Source organism: Hippocampus comes, unplaced genomic scaffold, assembly GCF_001891065.2.
Source record: "Hippocampus comes isolate QL1 unplaced genomic scaffold, H_comes_QL1_v1.1 scaffold72, whole genome shotgun sequence".
Taxonomy (NCBI): Eukaryota; Metazoa; Chordata; class Actinopteri; order Syngnathiformes; family Syngnathidae; genus Hippocampus; species Hippocampus comes.
Window position 1 is genome coordinate 416,464 of NW_017806030.1, and position 14,079 is coordinate 430,542.

At 43.6% G+C, this 14,079-nt stretch overlaps 2 protein-coding genes and 1 long non-coding RNA gene across 8 annotated transcripts in view; all 3 read left to right on the forward strand.

Moving 5' to 3' along the window:
- The window catches only part of slc8a2b (solute carrier family 8 member 2b), a 40,540-nt gene extending 33,773 nt beyond the window's left edge, over positions 1 to 6,767 (forward strand). For all 4 annotated transcript variants that reach the window (XM_019892713.1, XM_019892714.1, XM_019892715.1 and 1 more), the window contains 8 exons: positions 893 to 1,023; positions 1,085 to 1,458; positions 1,630 to 1,733; positions 2,160 to 2,177; positions 3,047 to 3,171; positions 5,046 to 5,145; positions 5,300 to 5,572; positions 5,790 to 6,767. In XM_019892713.1, the coding sequence (XP_019748272.1) occupies positions 893 to 1,023; positions 1,085 to 1,458; positions 1,630 to 1,733; positions 2,160 to 2,177; positions 3,047 to 3,171; positions 5,046 to 5,145; positions 5,300 to 5,572; positions 5,790 to 6,166 (1,502 nt within the window). In that variant the 3' untranslated portion in view covers positions 6,167 to 6,767. The remainder of the gene's footprint in view (positions 1 to 892; positions 1,024 to 1,084; positions 1,459 to 1,629; positions 1,734 to 2,159; positions 2,178 to 3,046; positions 3,172 to 5,045; positions 5,146 to 5,299; positions 5,573 to 5,789) is intronic.
- Positions 6,768 to 7,002: 235 nt separating this feature from the next.
- On the forward strand, positions 7,003 to 8,335 carry LOC109529373 (uncharacterized). The gene is made up of 2 exons (XR_002170826.1): positions 7,003 to 7,418; positions 7,494 to 8,335. It is a non-coding gene; the product is annotated as an uncharacterized LOC109529373 (long non-coding RNA).
- A 2,475-nt stretch (positions 8,336 to 10,810) lies between these two features.
- The window catches only part of srsf7a (serine and arginine rich splicing factor 7a), a 6,241-nt gene continuing 2,972 nt past the window's right edge, over positions 10,811 to 14,079 (forward strand). For 2 of the 3 annotated variants that reach the window (XR_002170832.1, XR_002170833.1), the window contains exons 1-6: positions 10,811 to 11,043; positions 11,787 to 12,017; positions 12,277 to 12,456; positions 12,539 to 12,631; positions 13,415 to 13,456; positions 13,545 to 13,589. Coding sequence is in view for 1 of the 3 variants with exons in the window: in XM_019892767.1 (XP_019748326.1) it covers positions 11,794 to 12,017; positions 12,277 to 12,456; positions 12,539 to 12,631; positions 13,415 to 13,456; positions 13,545 to 13,589 (584 nt within the window). In the remaining 2 variants the exon portion in view is untranslated. The remainder of the gene's footprint in view (positions 11,044 to 11,786; positions 12,018 to 12,276; positions 12,457 to 12,538; positions 12,632 to 13,414; positions 13,457 to 13,544; positions 13,590 to 14,079) is intronic. The other variant, XM_019892767.1, reaches the window with a different exon arrangement.

Genomic DNA, 14,079 nt, shown 5'->3' on the forward strand with positions numbered 1-14,079 from the left:
GACTGGTCCCCAGCCGATGTTGGGCCAGGAATTAATTAATGGGACCCCAGGGGCCCGTAACTTAAAATTTTAGGAGCAGATGCAGAAAATTAAAGGGCATCCCACTATGAATTCACCTGCAAAGTAAATTTTAACATTACCTCTCATTCACACAGTTTTACGAACGTTCAGCCGCTCTTTACAACAACAGAATTTCCTGCGTTTTTCCGCCACAACCGTTATGTGGAACCTGTTGATTCATGCGGTATCGCCACGACTCGCCTCATTTCATACATTAGCAGTTCACCACAGTGGTCATTCGCTTCCATGGTCTCGCACACAATGGTCCGCCTTCTTTTGTGTTTGGATACTGACTGCTTCTTTGGCATTTTGTCAGTTAGTGAACTAGCTTGTTTGTGCATTACAGACAACAACTGGGCTGAAGAGTGGGTCAGCGGCAATAAATATTTAAAAATAATAAATAGCGAGTAGATGAAAAATGCTGTCTCTAATTTTAGGGGCAAAATGTGACATTTAGTGCTAGTCTGTACCCCTGTGTCGGGTACATAGAGACAACCAACAGAGTCGTTGCCAGTCAATATCAGAGCACATATAGACAAAAAAGGGGACTGGTCGTCAGTCAATGTCACTGCACATATAGACTGACAATGGACCGGTCGGCAGTTAATGTCAGAGCAAATATAGACAAAGGAGGGACAAATGATCGACTAGTCATTAGTCAATGATGGGCCCATGCTACACAGTTCAAGACAGTGAAAGGACTACCATTGGTCTTAAAAGTTGGGTTTCTGTCAGTCAAAACTGAGGCAAATGTCTTGGTGAAAATCCAACATAGATTTTACCCCATGTAAATGTCACATTACTGACTGAATTTCCAATCCGGCGCTTTCAGGGGGCATGGGTGAGAACACCTTCTACGTAGACTACAGGACCGAAGACGGCTCAGCCAACGCCGGTTCTGATTACGAGTACAGTGAAGGAACACTGGTGTTCAAACCTGGAGAGACTCGCAAGGAAATTAAGGCAAGAAAAGACAAAAATTGCTTTCTCCGTAGGCAATCGCTTTGACATCTTCATTCTTTAGGTCGGCATCATCGACGACGACATCTTTGAGGAGGATGAGCACTTTTTCGTGCGGCTGCTCAACCTGCGGGTGGGCGACGCTGAGGGCATGTTTGAAAGCGATGAAGCGGGCGCCGTGCCCAAGGGCCAACTGGTGGAGCCCCTGGTGGCCACCGTGACCATTCTGGATGACGACCACGCAGGCATCTTCACTTTCGGCGAGCGCATGATGCGCATCAGCGAGAGCATGGGTACCATGGAAGTGACGGTGGTGCGAAACTCGGGCGCCCGCGGCACTGTCATCCTGCCGTATCACACCGAGTCGGGCACCGCCAAGGCGGGCGAGGACTACGAGGAAGCACAGGGCGAGCTGGAGTTCACCAATGACCAGACAACGTGAGCACAGGCCATGAATGCCAATTTTGTTTTTTATCTGACAGATTATGCAACAATTAGCAACTTCTTTTTCCAAAGAGCATCACACAAAACAAATTTAAGCTAACGATCGAATCTGTGCATGCATGCATGCATGCGTGCATGTGCGCATGTATGTTTTCCCATGTGCAGTCAAACGCTCCACGTGAGGATAATTGATGATGAAGAATACGAAAAACGTGAAAACTTCTTTATCGTCTTGGAGGAGCCACGCTGGCTGAAAAGAGGAATTTCAGGTAAGCATCCACTCTGTCTCAGCGATCACACACTAAGTAGATGTCGTATTCACTTCACATGCCACATTTACCAAACCAGCTTCGATCACTAATGCCTTGGGCATTCACACATACAAAATTGTCGGGCTGGCACATACACCCAATACCCCAAGCATCCAAAAGTTGATCACATACATTGAATACCATAAGCGAAGCACATAATTGTAGAACCAACACGCTAAGCACATGAACCCCGCATGTTGACCACATACTGCGCATATCCAATATGTTCAGGAGATACACCCAGCACATTCAGCGCATTCACCCCAACATACACATTCACAGCCACTAAATAAATGATTACGTGTGTTGCGAACACAACAGTTTACATGTATGACCTCTTGTTGTCAATAACTCTCCTTGCTCCCTCTTTTGTGTTTATCACAGCTCTGCTACTCAGCCAAGGTAAGATGGCTTCTGTCTTTATGCTTTTAGTCATGTTGCTTGTGCCACCTTGTCACTCACTCGGAACTAGTTAGAGGCCAAAATAGGTCAAATTGTTAACTCGCCACTTGGGATCAAAAGTGACAGAGTCAACGCTGGCTTATTTGTACCCAGCGCATTGGGTTGAGGATTTGACCCAGTAAAAGATTTTGATCCAACAAGGGGTAAAAACTACCCATAGTGATGGGTTACCTGGTTATCAGTATAGCTGTAGTTAAAAATAAGACATTTTATAACTAAGAATTTCTTAGAAGATGAAGCAACTTTCCCGAGTCAGGGGCTGCCACAGCAAGTCACTCGCATGATATGTTGGTCATAGTTTTTACACCGGTTGCCCAACTAGCCACCACCAACATTTGCTAAAATGTTACATTAGATTTACTTCAACTTCAGGTCACACCAAAACTGTCAAACATGACGACCAGCTTCAACCTAATCTGGGTCAAAATAAGTAACCTAACCTTGTAAGCCACCTGATGAAAATCTACAGCTACCCAGCAAGGGCATCAGGTCAACAGCCCAGCAGTTTTTAGAGTGCAGGGGATAATGTCCTAAAAAAAAAAAAATAAAAAAAATCAGCCAATTGGCGACTTTGCGAATGCTGAACCGCAAATATGCGCCGGTTGACTCTACCACTTCATCATTATTATGATCACAGACTTGCACCATGTGGAGAAAAACATGCCGACGGCAGCCTGCTGGTGAGATCCTGCTGCTCGGCCTTTATCATCATAATGATGCAGGGCACCCGGCTGTTTTACACTGACTCGATCATAATTTAATTGAACATATCTGTGACACGCTCGTGTGGCTTTAAATTCTTCTTTCAGAGGGGTCTGAGGGCCAGCTGAGCGCCGAGGAGGAGGAGGCCCGAAGGATTGCCGAGATGGGCAAGCCCATCCTGGGGGAGCACAGCCGGCTGGAAGTGGTCATCGAGGAGTCCTATGAGTTCAAGGTGCAGCATTCGCAAGACTTTTATTTGAATACTGTAAGATAAGATAAGATAAGATAAGAAAACCTTTATTTGTCTCACAGTGGAGAAATTCCCAATTTACAGCAGCAAAATTACAAAAGGGAGAAAGTAGAAGACAAAAAGTTTATAAATAAATATAGAATACAGTATACCGTAAATATCTATGTCAATTTCATACGTTTTGCATTCTAATAGAAGATCATTTATTGGTTCTGTCACTATAAATTGCTGGCATAGGTAGATGGACAAAGATGCATTATTTGTTATGAATAAATAATTTTCCCACGGCACACCATTAGAACTTTCACGACACACTGATGTGCCCCCCGCACATTGGTTGAGAATCACTGCGTTATACAATATTATCCATCCATCCATTTTCTGAGCCGTTTTATCCTCACAAGGGTCGCGGGGGGTGCTGGAGCCTATCCCAGCCGTCTTCGGGCAGTAGGCGGGGGACACCCTGAACCGGTTGCCAGCTAATCGCAGGGCACACAGAGACAACCAACCATCCACGCTCACACTCACACTGAGGGACAATTTAGAATGTTCAATCAGCCTACCATCCATATTTGTCTCACAGTGGAGAAATTCCCAATTTACAGCAGCAAAATTACAAAAGGGAGAAAGTAGAAGACAAAAAGTTTATAAATAAATATAGAATACAGTATACCGTAAATATCTATGTCAATTTCATACGTTTTGCATTCTAATAGAAGATCATTTATTGGTTCTGTCACTATAAATTGCTGGCATAGGTAGATGGACAAAGATGCATTATTTGTTATGAATAAATAATTTTCCCACGGCACACCATTAGAACTTTCACGACACACTGATGTGCCCCCCGCACATTGGTTGAGAATCACTGCGTTATACAATATTATCCATCCATCCATTTTCTGAGCCGTTTTATCCTCACAAGGGTCGCGGGGGGTGCTGGAGCCTATCCCAGCCGTCTTCGGGCAGTAGGCGGGGGACACCCTGAACCGGTTGCCAGCTAATCGCAGGGCACACAGAGACAACCAACCATCCACGCTCACACTCACACTGAGGGACAATTTAGAATGTTCAATCAGCCTACCATCCATGTTTTTGGAGTGAGGGAGGAAACCAGATTACCCGGAAAACCCCATGCAGGCCCAGGGAGAACATGCAAACTCCACACAGGGAGGCCGCAGCTGGAATTGAACCCGATACAGTACCTCTGCACTGTGAGGTCGACGCGCTAACCACTGGACCACCGGGCCGCCCTATACAATATTAGTTCAACCTCAATTACGGTTTGCGCCGTACTTTTCTCTGGACTGTTTACAGTATCAAGATTCATGAATATCAAGACTTGCCTGTGGAAAAGTCTAAAAAGCATGTTATTTGATGAAATTATCATTATTTATTATTTCAGCATATTTTACAGACTACAAAATAAATATGTTTAATTTGTTTTGGTTTATAACTACAGAACGCTGAAGGGAACGCAGTAAAAACGATCAGGATGTTTAATCTATGCACAACTTCTCTGACTGCTCGTTGTCGGTCAGTTCGCATCGATCGGTCACGCCTGCGTTCGCAGAGAAAGCGCCTGGGAAATTGCTGATGAAAAACCTCTGCGCAGCCTTCGTGGTGGTTGATGTCCATCTCGGCGTGTTAATGATGTATTGATGTCGCCATTTCATGAATAATTACGATGAAATCAACATGCAGTGATTCAATCCAATTTGGAATAAGGCTGAGACAAAGACAATCTATGGATGGATGGTTGCTAAATGATGAAAAATTCAGCATTAGTGTACAGGAAGAAAGGGGTTGTGGTCTTTCGCGTCCTGTTAATAACCTTCTTGCTTTGTTTTTGACAGAGCACGGTTGACAAGCTCATTAAGAAGACCAACTTGGCACTGGTCATTGGCACACACTCCTGGAGAGAGCAATTTGTGGAGGCTGTCACTGTGAGCGCAGGTATAGCAAAGGGAACCTGTTCATTGATCTTATTCCTTTTTCCATTAGTAAATTGACATATGTTGGTCAAACTAGTATTAGTTGCTTCAATGTCGCCACCTAGTGGATAACAGAAACTTCACTGAGCTTCTGGGGCTCCTTCACTCTGTTTTAGGTGACGATGACGAGGAAGAAGGCCGCGAGGAGCATCTCCCCTCCTGCTATGACTATGTCATGCACTTTCTCACCGTCTTCTGGAAGGTTCTATTCGCCTGCGTGCCACCTACCGAGTACTGGAACGGCTGGGCCTGCTTCATTGTTTCCATCAGCGTCATCGGCCTGCTCACTGCCATAATCGGGGATCTGGCGTCGCACTTCGGCTGCACAGTGGGACTGCGAGACTCGGTGACCGCCGTCGTTTTTGTGGCCCTGGGAACATCCATTCCTGGTGAGTGAAGTTGGATGCTTTGTCCTCCCCACTGGTCAGCTGATTATGTCATCTTTGTTTTGATCATCTACTGTAGTGACTGATACACAACTTTGAAAACAAGACTCATGCATGTAGACGAAAACTGCTTTTTAATAGCTGCCCGTTGTGTCCGCTGTATTTACTGATACACAACACTCCACCAAGGTTTGACTCCTTTGTTTCGTTTTCTCCGCAGACACGTTTGCCAGCAAAGTGGCCGCCATCCAGGACCAGCACGCAGATGCCTCAGTGGGCAACGTGACGGGGAGCAACGCCGTCAACGTCTTCCTGGGGATCGGCGTGGCCTGGTCGGTGGCCGCCATCTACTGGAAGATCGAGGGCAAAGAGTTCAAAGTGAAGCCAGGTTCACTGGCCTTCTCCGTCACGCTCTTCACCATCTTTGCGTTCATCTGTATGGGCGTGCTACTGTTCCGGCGCCGGCCCAGCATCGGAGGCGAGCTGGGGGGGTCTCGACTATCCCGTATCCTCACAAGTCTACTGTTCCTGGGCCTGTGGTTCCTCTACATCCTTTTTTCCAGCCTGGAGGCCTACTGCCACATACCGGGTTTCTAAGATGGTTACACATGCAATACACATTTAAACACACTACAGGTCTTAAGCAGGGGTTCTCAAACCTCTTGGGTCCGTGGAGAATATTTCCAAGAAGCCCCTCATAATAATGTCACTTTCCAATTCAACAAACTATAATTTTTGTATTTATTTATGTACCCCTAAATGTCGAGGAAATATGTGGGGTTTTTTTTAATGAGAAATAGGTTGCAATGGCATGAAAATTAAGTTGCATTTTTCCAGAACAATCTTCACAAGAACAAAGGCGGATTTTGTAGGGAAGAAAAATCGTAATCACACATGAATAAAGTTGTATTTATCCAACAACCAGTTTAACCGGGGAAGAAAGTCAGTGATATGTTAAATAATTAAATAATTTACAAGTTAGTGAATTTCTAAAATATGTTAGTCTCGCAATATTATGCCCTTTTTTTTCCCTGTAAAACATTTTTGAATTGTCTGAATATTTCACCCACCACCAACAACTCCCCAAAAGAGATTTTTTTGGGGAAAATGTGCATTTTGCTCTTTTAAAAAAACTTTATTAATGCAGGTATGTATGATTTATGGTGACACATCGTAATCATATCGGAGCCTTTAAATAGCCCAAAGCAAAGGTAAGGGGGAAGTAATTTATTTTTATTTTTTTTACTGTTATGCAGTTATCTCCATAAACACGCTTAAAAAAAATAATACAATGCAGTCATTTATTGCAAATTATTTTTGCAGACTTTGAGTTATGGCTTCGGGATCTAAGGACCCCAGTTTGAGAACCACTGCCTAGAGGGCTCTTTCTCTCACACACACACACACACACACACACACACACACACACACACACACACACACACACACACACACACACGTATGCATGTATAAAGTGACAGTAAGAATCAGAGGACAAAAGGAAGTGTTTGGATGGCGAGTAAAGCTGTAGTGAATGTAGCATGGATGCTAAGGAAGTTCCGATGGACAAAGATGGTTTGGCAGAGGGGAAGAAGAGTGGAATGTTTACAATGACTTTGCTTGTTAAGTGTTTACGCGGCTAATGGGCGGATCAGAATGAAGGCACTTGTAAATAGAGCCACGCACATCCAGAGCGAGATGACCCCCACCCCCACCCCCCGCCAGGTGGACTCCATGGGAGGAATCAAAGTGTCGCTCCGGGCTTTGCCGTTATCTTGCACGGTTTCCACAGTAACCACATCCACCCCAAGACATGGAGGGAGGGGATTTCTTCAGCATGTGTAGCCAGGTGTGGCATCATTACCTCATATGTGGAAGTTGAACTGTACTGTAAAAAGCCATACTTGCATTTGTGTGTTTACAGCCACCTTACCTGTGGATTCTAGAACAGTGTTTCTCAAAGCGTGAGCAGTCAACCACTAGTGGTCCTTAAGAAGAATCTCACGTGGTCCATAGGTAACTTTAATCTCGCTCTGTTATAGCTAATTAGGTTTCTCATCTCCACCATGACTGCCATGGCAATTGAAAAATGTCCACTGTGGCTTGAAGCAGAGCTGCCAGGAACGTGTAAACATAGTGAAGCGCTAATCCTGCCTTGATCCGTCCGTAACATACCTCAACCCTAACACTAAACCCTCAACCCTAGGGTTATAACATCACTTTACCTGAACCTTCACTCCTAATTCTAATCCTTTTATTTAAACCCTACCTGGCCCCGGGCCCTAAAGATATCCGAACCCTAAACCAAACACTAACACTGAAGTCCTAAACCTAATCCTAATCCTGCACAAGAGAACATCAACTCACCCCAACACTAGCACTAACACTCATTTGACCCTAACCATACTTTTAACCCTAAACGCCGAACCCTCACCCCTTACCCTAGACTTTTTAAGATACTGAAAAATATAGACCACAAGCAGGTGCCAACTACATAAACGTACAGCCATTCATAGTGTCCAGGTGTGCTGTTTTCCACACCGCAAACAATCTTATCCATGTGCAGAGTTGATGATATGAGCCCAGTTTAGAAGCAACACAAGTGCAGCACCGTCCATCTTCTGGACAATTTGTTTACTGTAATAATCTGCTCGGTGACGATGTTGTGCAACAGTCGTGTCATGGGAAATGACAAGTGCGATCTGTCATCGTGAAATGAGAACCACTCGATTTGTTTTGCTTGAATGAAGCAAACTTTGTAACGTTTCTAGAGCTCATTTTGTATATTTTTCTTCGCAGCTACACTGACATTATTTTGTACTTCTGAACCATGTTCACAGTGGTCTCAGTGCGCACAAATACACTACAGTACCGTAGTTTACAAGACATCGTTACTGACAATAGAGATTTTGATACCAGTCTCAAGGGTAGAATATTATTAGCGAGCGTATCAAAATAGAGCGAGCTAACCATGTGTGCTGTTGCTTTGAGTTGAAGAGCATTTATTTCAATATTTATCTATGTAGCGATATAAAGGAAGATGATAACCTGACCACGGGTCTTTGGTTTCAATATGTGCAATACAGGAAATGTGTTTGTGGCTGTGTTGGAAATCATTCACTCGTCCCATATGGCGGACAGAGAATGATTCCCAACATACCGTGTCTTTTATTCGCTTCTTCAACGTGAGGTCACCTCCGTCATGTGTCAGTGTTTTTGTCGCTCCTCATCCCGCTCCCTTTTGTGGCAATTGTTTCGAGTGTACGTACGTAGCATGTTTACATGAAGGAACGGTGTGGAATGTGGGTAGAATACAACTGACAGAGCTGGAGCAGGACTGTCTGCCAGTGTGCTACGTTTCCAGAACCTTTTTTAATGTTTGGCTTCGGCCTTTACTGTTCTCCAGTTAGATGTGATACCCTCTTTCTCCCCCACGGTGTGTGTGTGTGTGTGTGTGTGTGTGTGTGTGTGTGTGTGTGTGTGTGTGTGTGTGTGTGTGTGTGTGTGTTTTGTCGCTCCTCATCCCGCTCCCTTTTGTGGCAATTGTTTCGAGTGTACGTACGTAGCATGTTTACATGAAGGAACGGTGTGGAATGTGGGTAGAATACAACTGACAGAGCTGGAGCAGGACTGTCTGCCAGTGTGCTACGTTTCCAGAACCTTTTTTAATGTTTGGCTTCGGCCTTTACTGTTCTCCAGTTAGATGTGATACCCTCTTTCTCCCCCACGGTGTGTGTGTGTGTGTGTGTGTGTGTGTGTGTGTGTGTGTGTGTGTGTGTGTGTTCTCGCCATGTTCTTCTCCAGTTGCATGACGAACCTTTACGGATTATGTGTTTTTAGCAGCATGTGAACGACACCTATGGGTGCATTTCATAGGACCAGTTTTGCCCACCATTCCACAATGGGTGAATAAAAGTAGCAAGCAACATGAATATCAGTCTACTATGTGGTTGCCTTAGAGGAACTGTAAAAATCAAAGTCTGCTCTGTTGTTTTCAAGGCAACTTCTCAAAGCCATGTTGCAGGTCTTTGTTGATGTACAATAACTGTTGTGTTTGTGTTGCCTGTCCTTTTTCTTGTTGTTCTGTCTGTGAGTGAACATTTCTCTTTCTCTGCCTGAATCTTTGCAGATTAAAAAAAAAAAAGACGTGATTGACATTAACGTTTCTTCAGAGCTGTGATAAATCATTAACTCCGAATAATATTTAAGTTTTATATCAAATGTATAAAAATATATTTAAAAAATATGCTTGTTTTTCCAGAACATGGCATGAGGTGTAATGTGTCACTGAAAGAAAAAAGTTCTTTACTCAACGGAAGTTGATCTTATTTGAATATATTTTATTTATTTTCAAGGCAGAACGTGTCAGAGTCTGTTATTGTGCACACCATGGAGACATCCATACATCTGCTATTGCTCAGGTCCTCATTTGGGTTGTGGGTGAGTTGGAGTCTATAACTTTGAGTGAGAAGCTTGCTACACCCAGAACTAATCAGCAGGCAGCAGCTTGGTCAACATCAGGGTATGTTGTAATGAATGTGTACAGATGGACTGGTCGAGTGGTCGGCTTTCGTTGTTAGGGAACATTTAAACAAGCAAACATGTACTGTAAGTTTTTGTCATGAGGGAAGAAATCTTGGTGCAGCATGGTGAAAACATCTAAACTCCGCAAAGAAGGGAGGATCCCAGATTTGGATTCCGAACCTCAGAACTGTGAGGCAGACCAGGACTGTTTCATGCAGAAACTTTTTTTTTTTAGAAACACAGAACATAAAAATACAGCAGCTCTCCATCTGGAGAATGGAAAAACAAAGCAAAGAGGACAGGGTCATGACGTCAAAATCTACACACCGATTTGTTCCTTTAATCAAACACTTTTTAGTGACAGTTGTTGATAAAAACAGAGATTTTAATGTTCTTGTCACGGACTTACAAACTGGCACTTCTTACTACAGCTAACAATATAGCTTACTTGGTAAACTGTGGAGAAAAAAATGTAGGTGCTTGGAAAAAATACTGCAATTTTGTGCCAATTTTAGTTTTAATCAGCATACAAATCAAATTTAACATTTTAAAAATTGTAGCCAACCCGGTGTAATATTTATTTTAATTAAGAGAATATTGAATTTTACATTGAAAACCCGGTTCAATGTTTGTAGTGTGCGGAAAACCAAAATGTGGGAGGAGGAGAGGGATGGTCTAGGCACGTCGTTCCTGCGGAAATCACGTGGTAAGAACCCGGGCTTTCCCTCTCGTACCCGTATGTTCGGCAGTCACCCTCATTGACCCTCTGTTGGAGTCATGCGTGAAAACCGTTAACGGCATTCACAGTGGCTCTCTCTCTTATTTTGTGCGAATCATTCGTCGTTTGGAAGCGACCAACTCAGGGGCTTAGTTGAAGAAGGAGCCTTTCCCAGGTTGGGTGTACTTGGTACGGTTCGAAGGTGAATCGGAGATCGTCGACGCGGAAGAAGGTGAGTAAACGCGCGTGGTCGCCATTGTTGTGGAGCAGGCCGAGCGTGAGGCCTTCCACTAGCGCGCCTTTCGACGTCTAAAATGTTCCACTGCAATACCGCTGCCATGGTAATTTTAACTCATGCTTGTGGAATTTATGGACGACTGTGGATTACATGTTGACTCTTGATTCGGAAACTAATATAACGTGTTGAGCGTCGACCCTTCTTCCACAACATGAACGCACGCGAGTCGTCGAAATGGGCGCTAACACTGCTAACGGACATTCACTGAATGAGCATACGACTGGTCAACCATAGTTTCATAAGCCTCAGTTTTATACAATAAAATGCATCCAAACTGTCAGTTTATGTAAATTTGTCGTTAGGCAGCGGTTAGAGCCATCAGCCAAAATAACGAAACTAAATATGAGCTATGCACATGACGCCATAACCGGTTTCTTTTATTTCGTTTTTACGTCCGGATCCCCCAGTCGTTTCATCTAATAATGTAATAATTTCAAAATGCATTATATGTACTAAAAATGTTAATCAACAAGCCTGACTGACGAGACGAGTGTAATTCATTCTTTGGCTCAGTGCGTACCACAATGTATTCATATAAAAAAAATGTTTGTAATGGATATGCCATTAATCTCTCCCAGCACCCTCCAAACTATCACTTATTTGTTACATGTTCAATATGAAGGTAAATGGCACTGTATTTTTATTAATTGCTGCTCATCCCCACCCTCTCACCCCAGCCAGAAGATGTCCTACTACTCCTCATCCCGCAGTTCGTCCAGGGCAACCGACTGCAAGGTCTATGTGGGTGACCTTGGTAATGGAGCCGCCAAGGGGGAGTTGGAACGGGCCTTCAGCTACTATGGCCCACTGAGGACCGTCTGGGTGGCCCGTAACCCACCAGGGTTTGCTTTTGTGGAGTTTGAGGACCCAAGAGATGCTGAGGATGCCGTGAAAGGCATGGATGGAAAGTGAGTACATTTTTACAAAGAATAAGACCAGTAACATTTTTTTGTCTTGGAGCATTACAAATGAGATTCGCTGTGAAAAGTTGTTAAAAATTGCACAAGTGAATGTTACTTGAAACCTTTCACGAGATGTTGTATGATATGAAAAAAAAAAACAGAAGTTAATGTTACTGAACGCATTACAGGCTTCCTGCACAAATATGGAGTTTGCTTTTGTAAATTTCCACATAGGAAATATGTTTTTGCTGTTTGCTGTCCACAGGCTCTTGTGTGGCTCACGTGTACGTGTGGAGATGTCAACAGGCATGTCCAGAAAAGGCCGTGGGCGCCCCAGCCGACGTCAGTTCGACCCGAATGACCGCTGCTACCAATGTGGGGACCGTGGCCATTACGCCTACGACTGCTACCGCTTCAGCAAGCGAGGAGGAGGCCGCCGTAGCAGGTGATCAAGGATGCACTTTGCGGCGTGTTGAAGAAATCACACAGTTTTATTTTTTTTAACTCAAGCATGTCTCCGACAACAGGTCTCGTTCCCGCTCTCGGTCACGCTCCAGGTCTCGATCTCGAGGACGCCGCTACCGATCCCGTTCTCACTCTCGCAGCCATAGCCGCAGCCGGTAAGACAGGTTTCGTGAACTCAGACATGGTTGATCTTAGAGTTTAGAATCCTCATACTGATCTACTTAATGATGTGATTATTTTTACTTAAATGAGTCATTCTGGGATGCTCATAATATGGCACGGTTCCACAAACCCAGTTAAACATGAATAAAAACAATACAGTGATTTGCAAAACAAAGACGATGTTGCAAAATAAAACCAAGAGATATACCTTTCTTATTCACTCTTGTTTCTTCGATAATCCGAGTGCGTGAAATATAACAAAAATAAAATAGTTGGATGAAGTTAATGCTGGAATTCCCAGCATGTCTTGTGGAGCCCCCCACGGTCACATCCGCTCTTTGATTGGTTCATAACGCTGTCTGTTGGCTCAGGTTTGCCATGCCTTAGAAATGCGCTTGATTGGACTGCAACCAGATGCAATCGCTGGTATAGAAATAATAGGAGCACGGTCAATGTTTCTATTTTCTCCATGTTGTCTATATTGTCATTGTTTCAGCTCTAAAGCACTGTGTTGGTCAACCCGAAGTTGTAATATATACTTAGACAAAAGTAGAACTGTATTTTCTTGAAGGCTTAAAACAGCATAAAGATTCTATATATGAAACAATCATTGAAACTTACTATACCATAAATGTACAGAGCCGGTGCCAATTTTGGCAGGGCAATCACAACACAGCTGATTATAGCCACCACCCACAAATGCTTAATGTAGGACACTAAGGTTATTTTTGCCAGTGTGATATCATCATCCAAAATTCTTCCTCAATCTCTTCCAGGAGCCGTCGTCGCTCTCCATCCTACTCCAGGCGCAGAAGCAGGTAAGTCCACGCTATGAACTCATGAAAATGTCAGCGCTCTACACCACACCTGTGATTATTTGACCTCTTGTCTTTGCTATAACATCAGGTCTGGCTCTCCGGCCCGCTCCAAGTCCAGGACGCCAATGAGAAGGTAGGATACTTTCAAATTTGGGACGTAACGTCTTGATCTGACTTCCAAAGTCACAAGGTCTGTTTGTGGTCTTGCAATGTGGGCGCTTAATCTGCATTGTAAGAGGAGTAGCCTCGCTATTGCGTATACTTAGTGCTTTCCTAATACTGGTTGGCTCTTGAAGATTTGGCCAAAATCGGCTTGATTATTATTTTATTTGTAAACACATAACAACCCAAGACAAAGACATTCAACGACCCCAAAAGAAAAAAACCTTTACTGCCAAATTTTCTGTTTAATTCAAGTTAAATACTAAATAACTAAGTATTGTGAAACTGGTGTTTAGTCTGTTGTTCATACATTTGTTGTAAGCGTGAAGGGAACAAACTTTTTTTAGACCACCCTATTAACCTGAAATTGTATCCTGCCAAATAATGGCATTGGCCTAAAAAAAAAAAAAAAAAAGGGTCTGAGCCTAATGCAAAAACCAGTAAAAAAAAAAAAAAAAAAA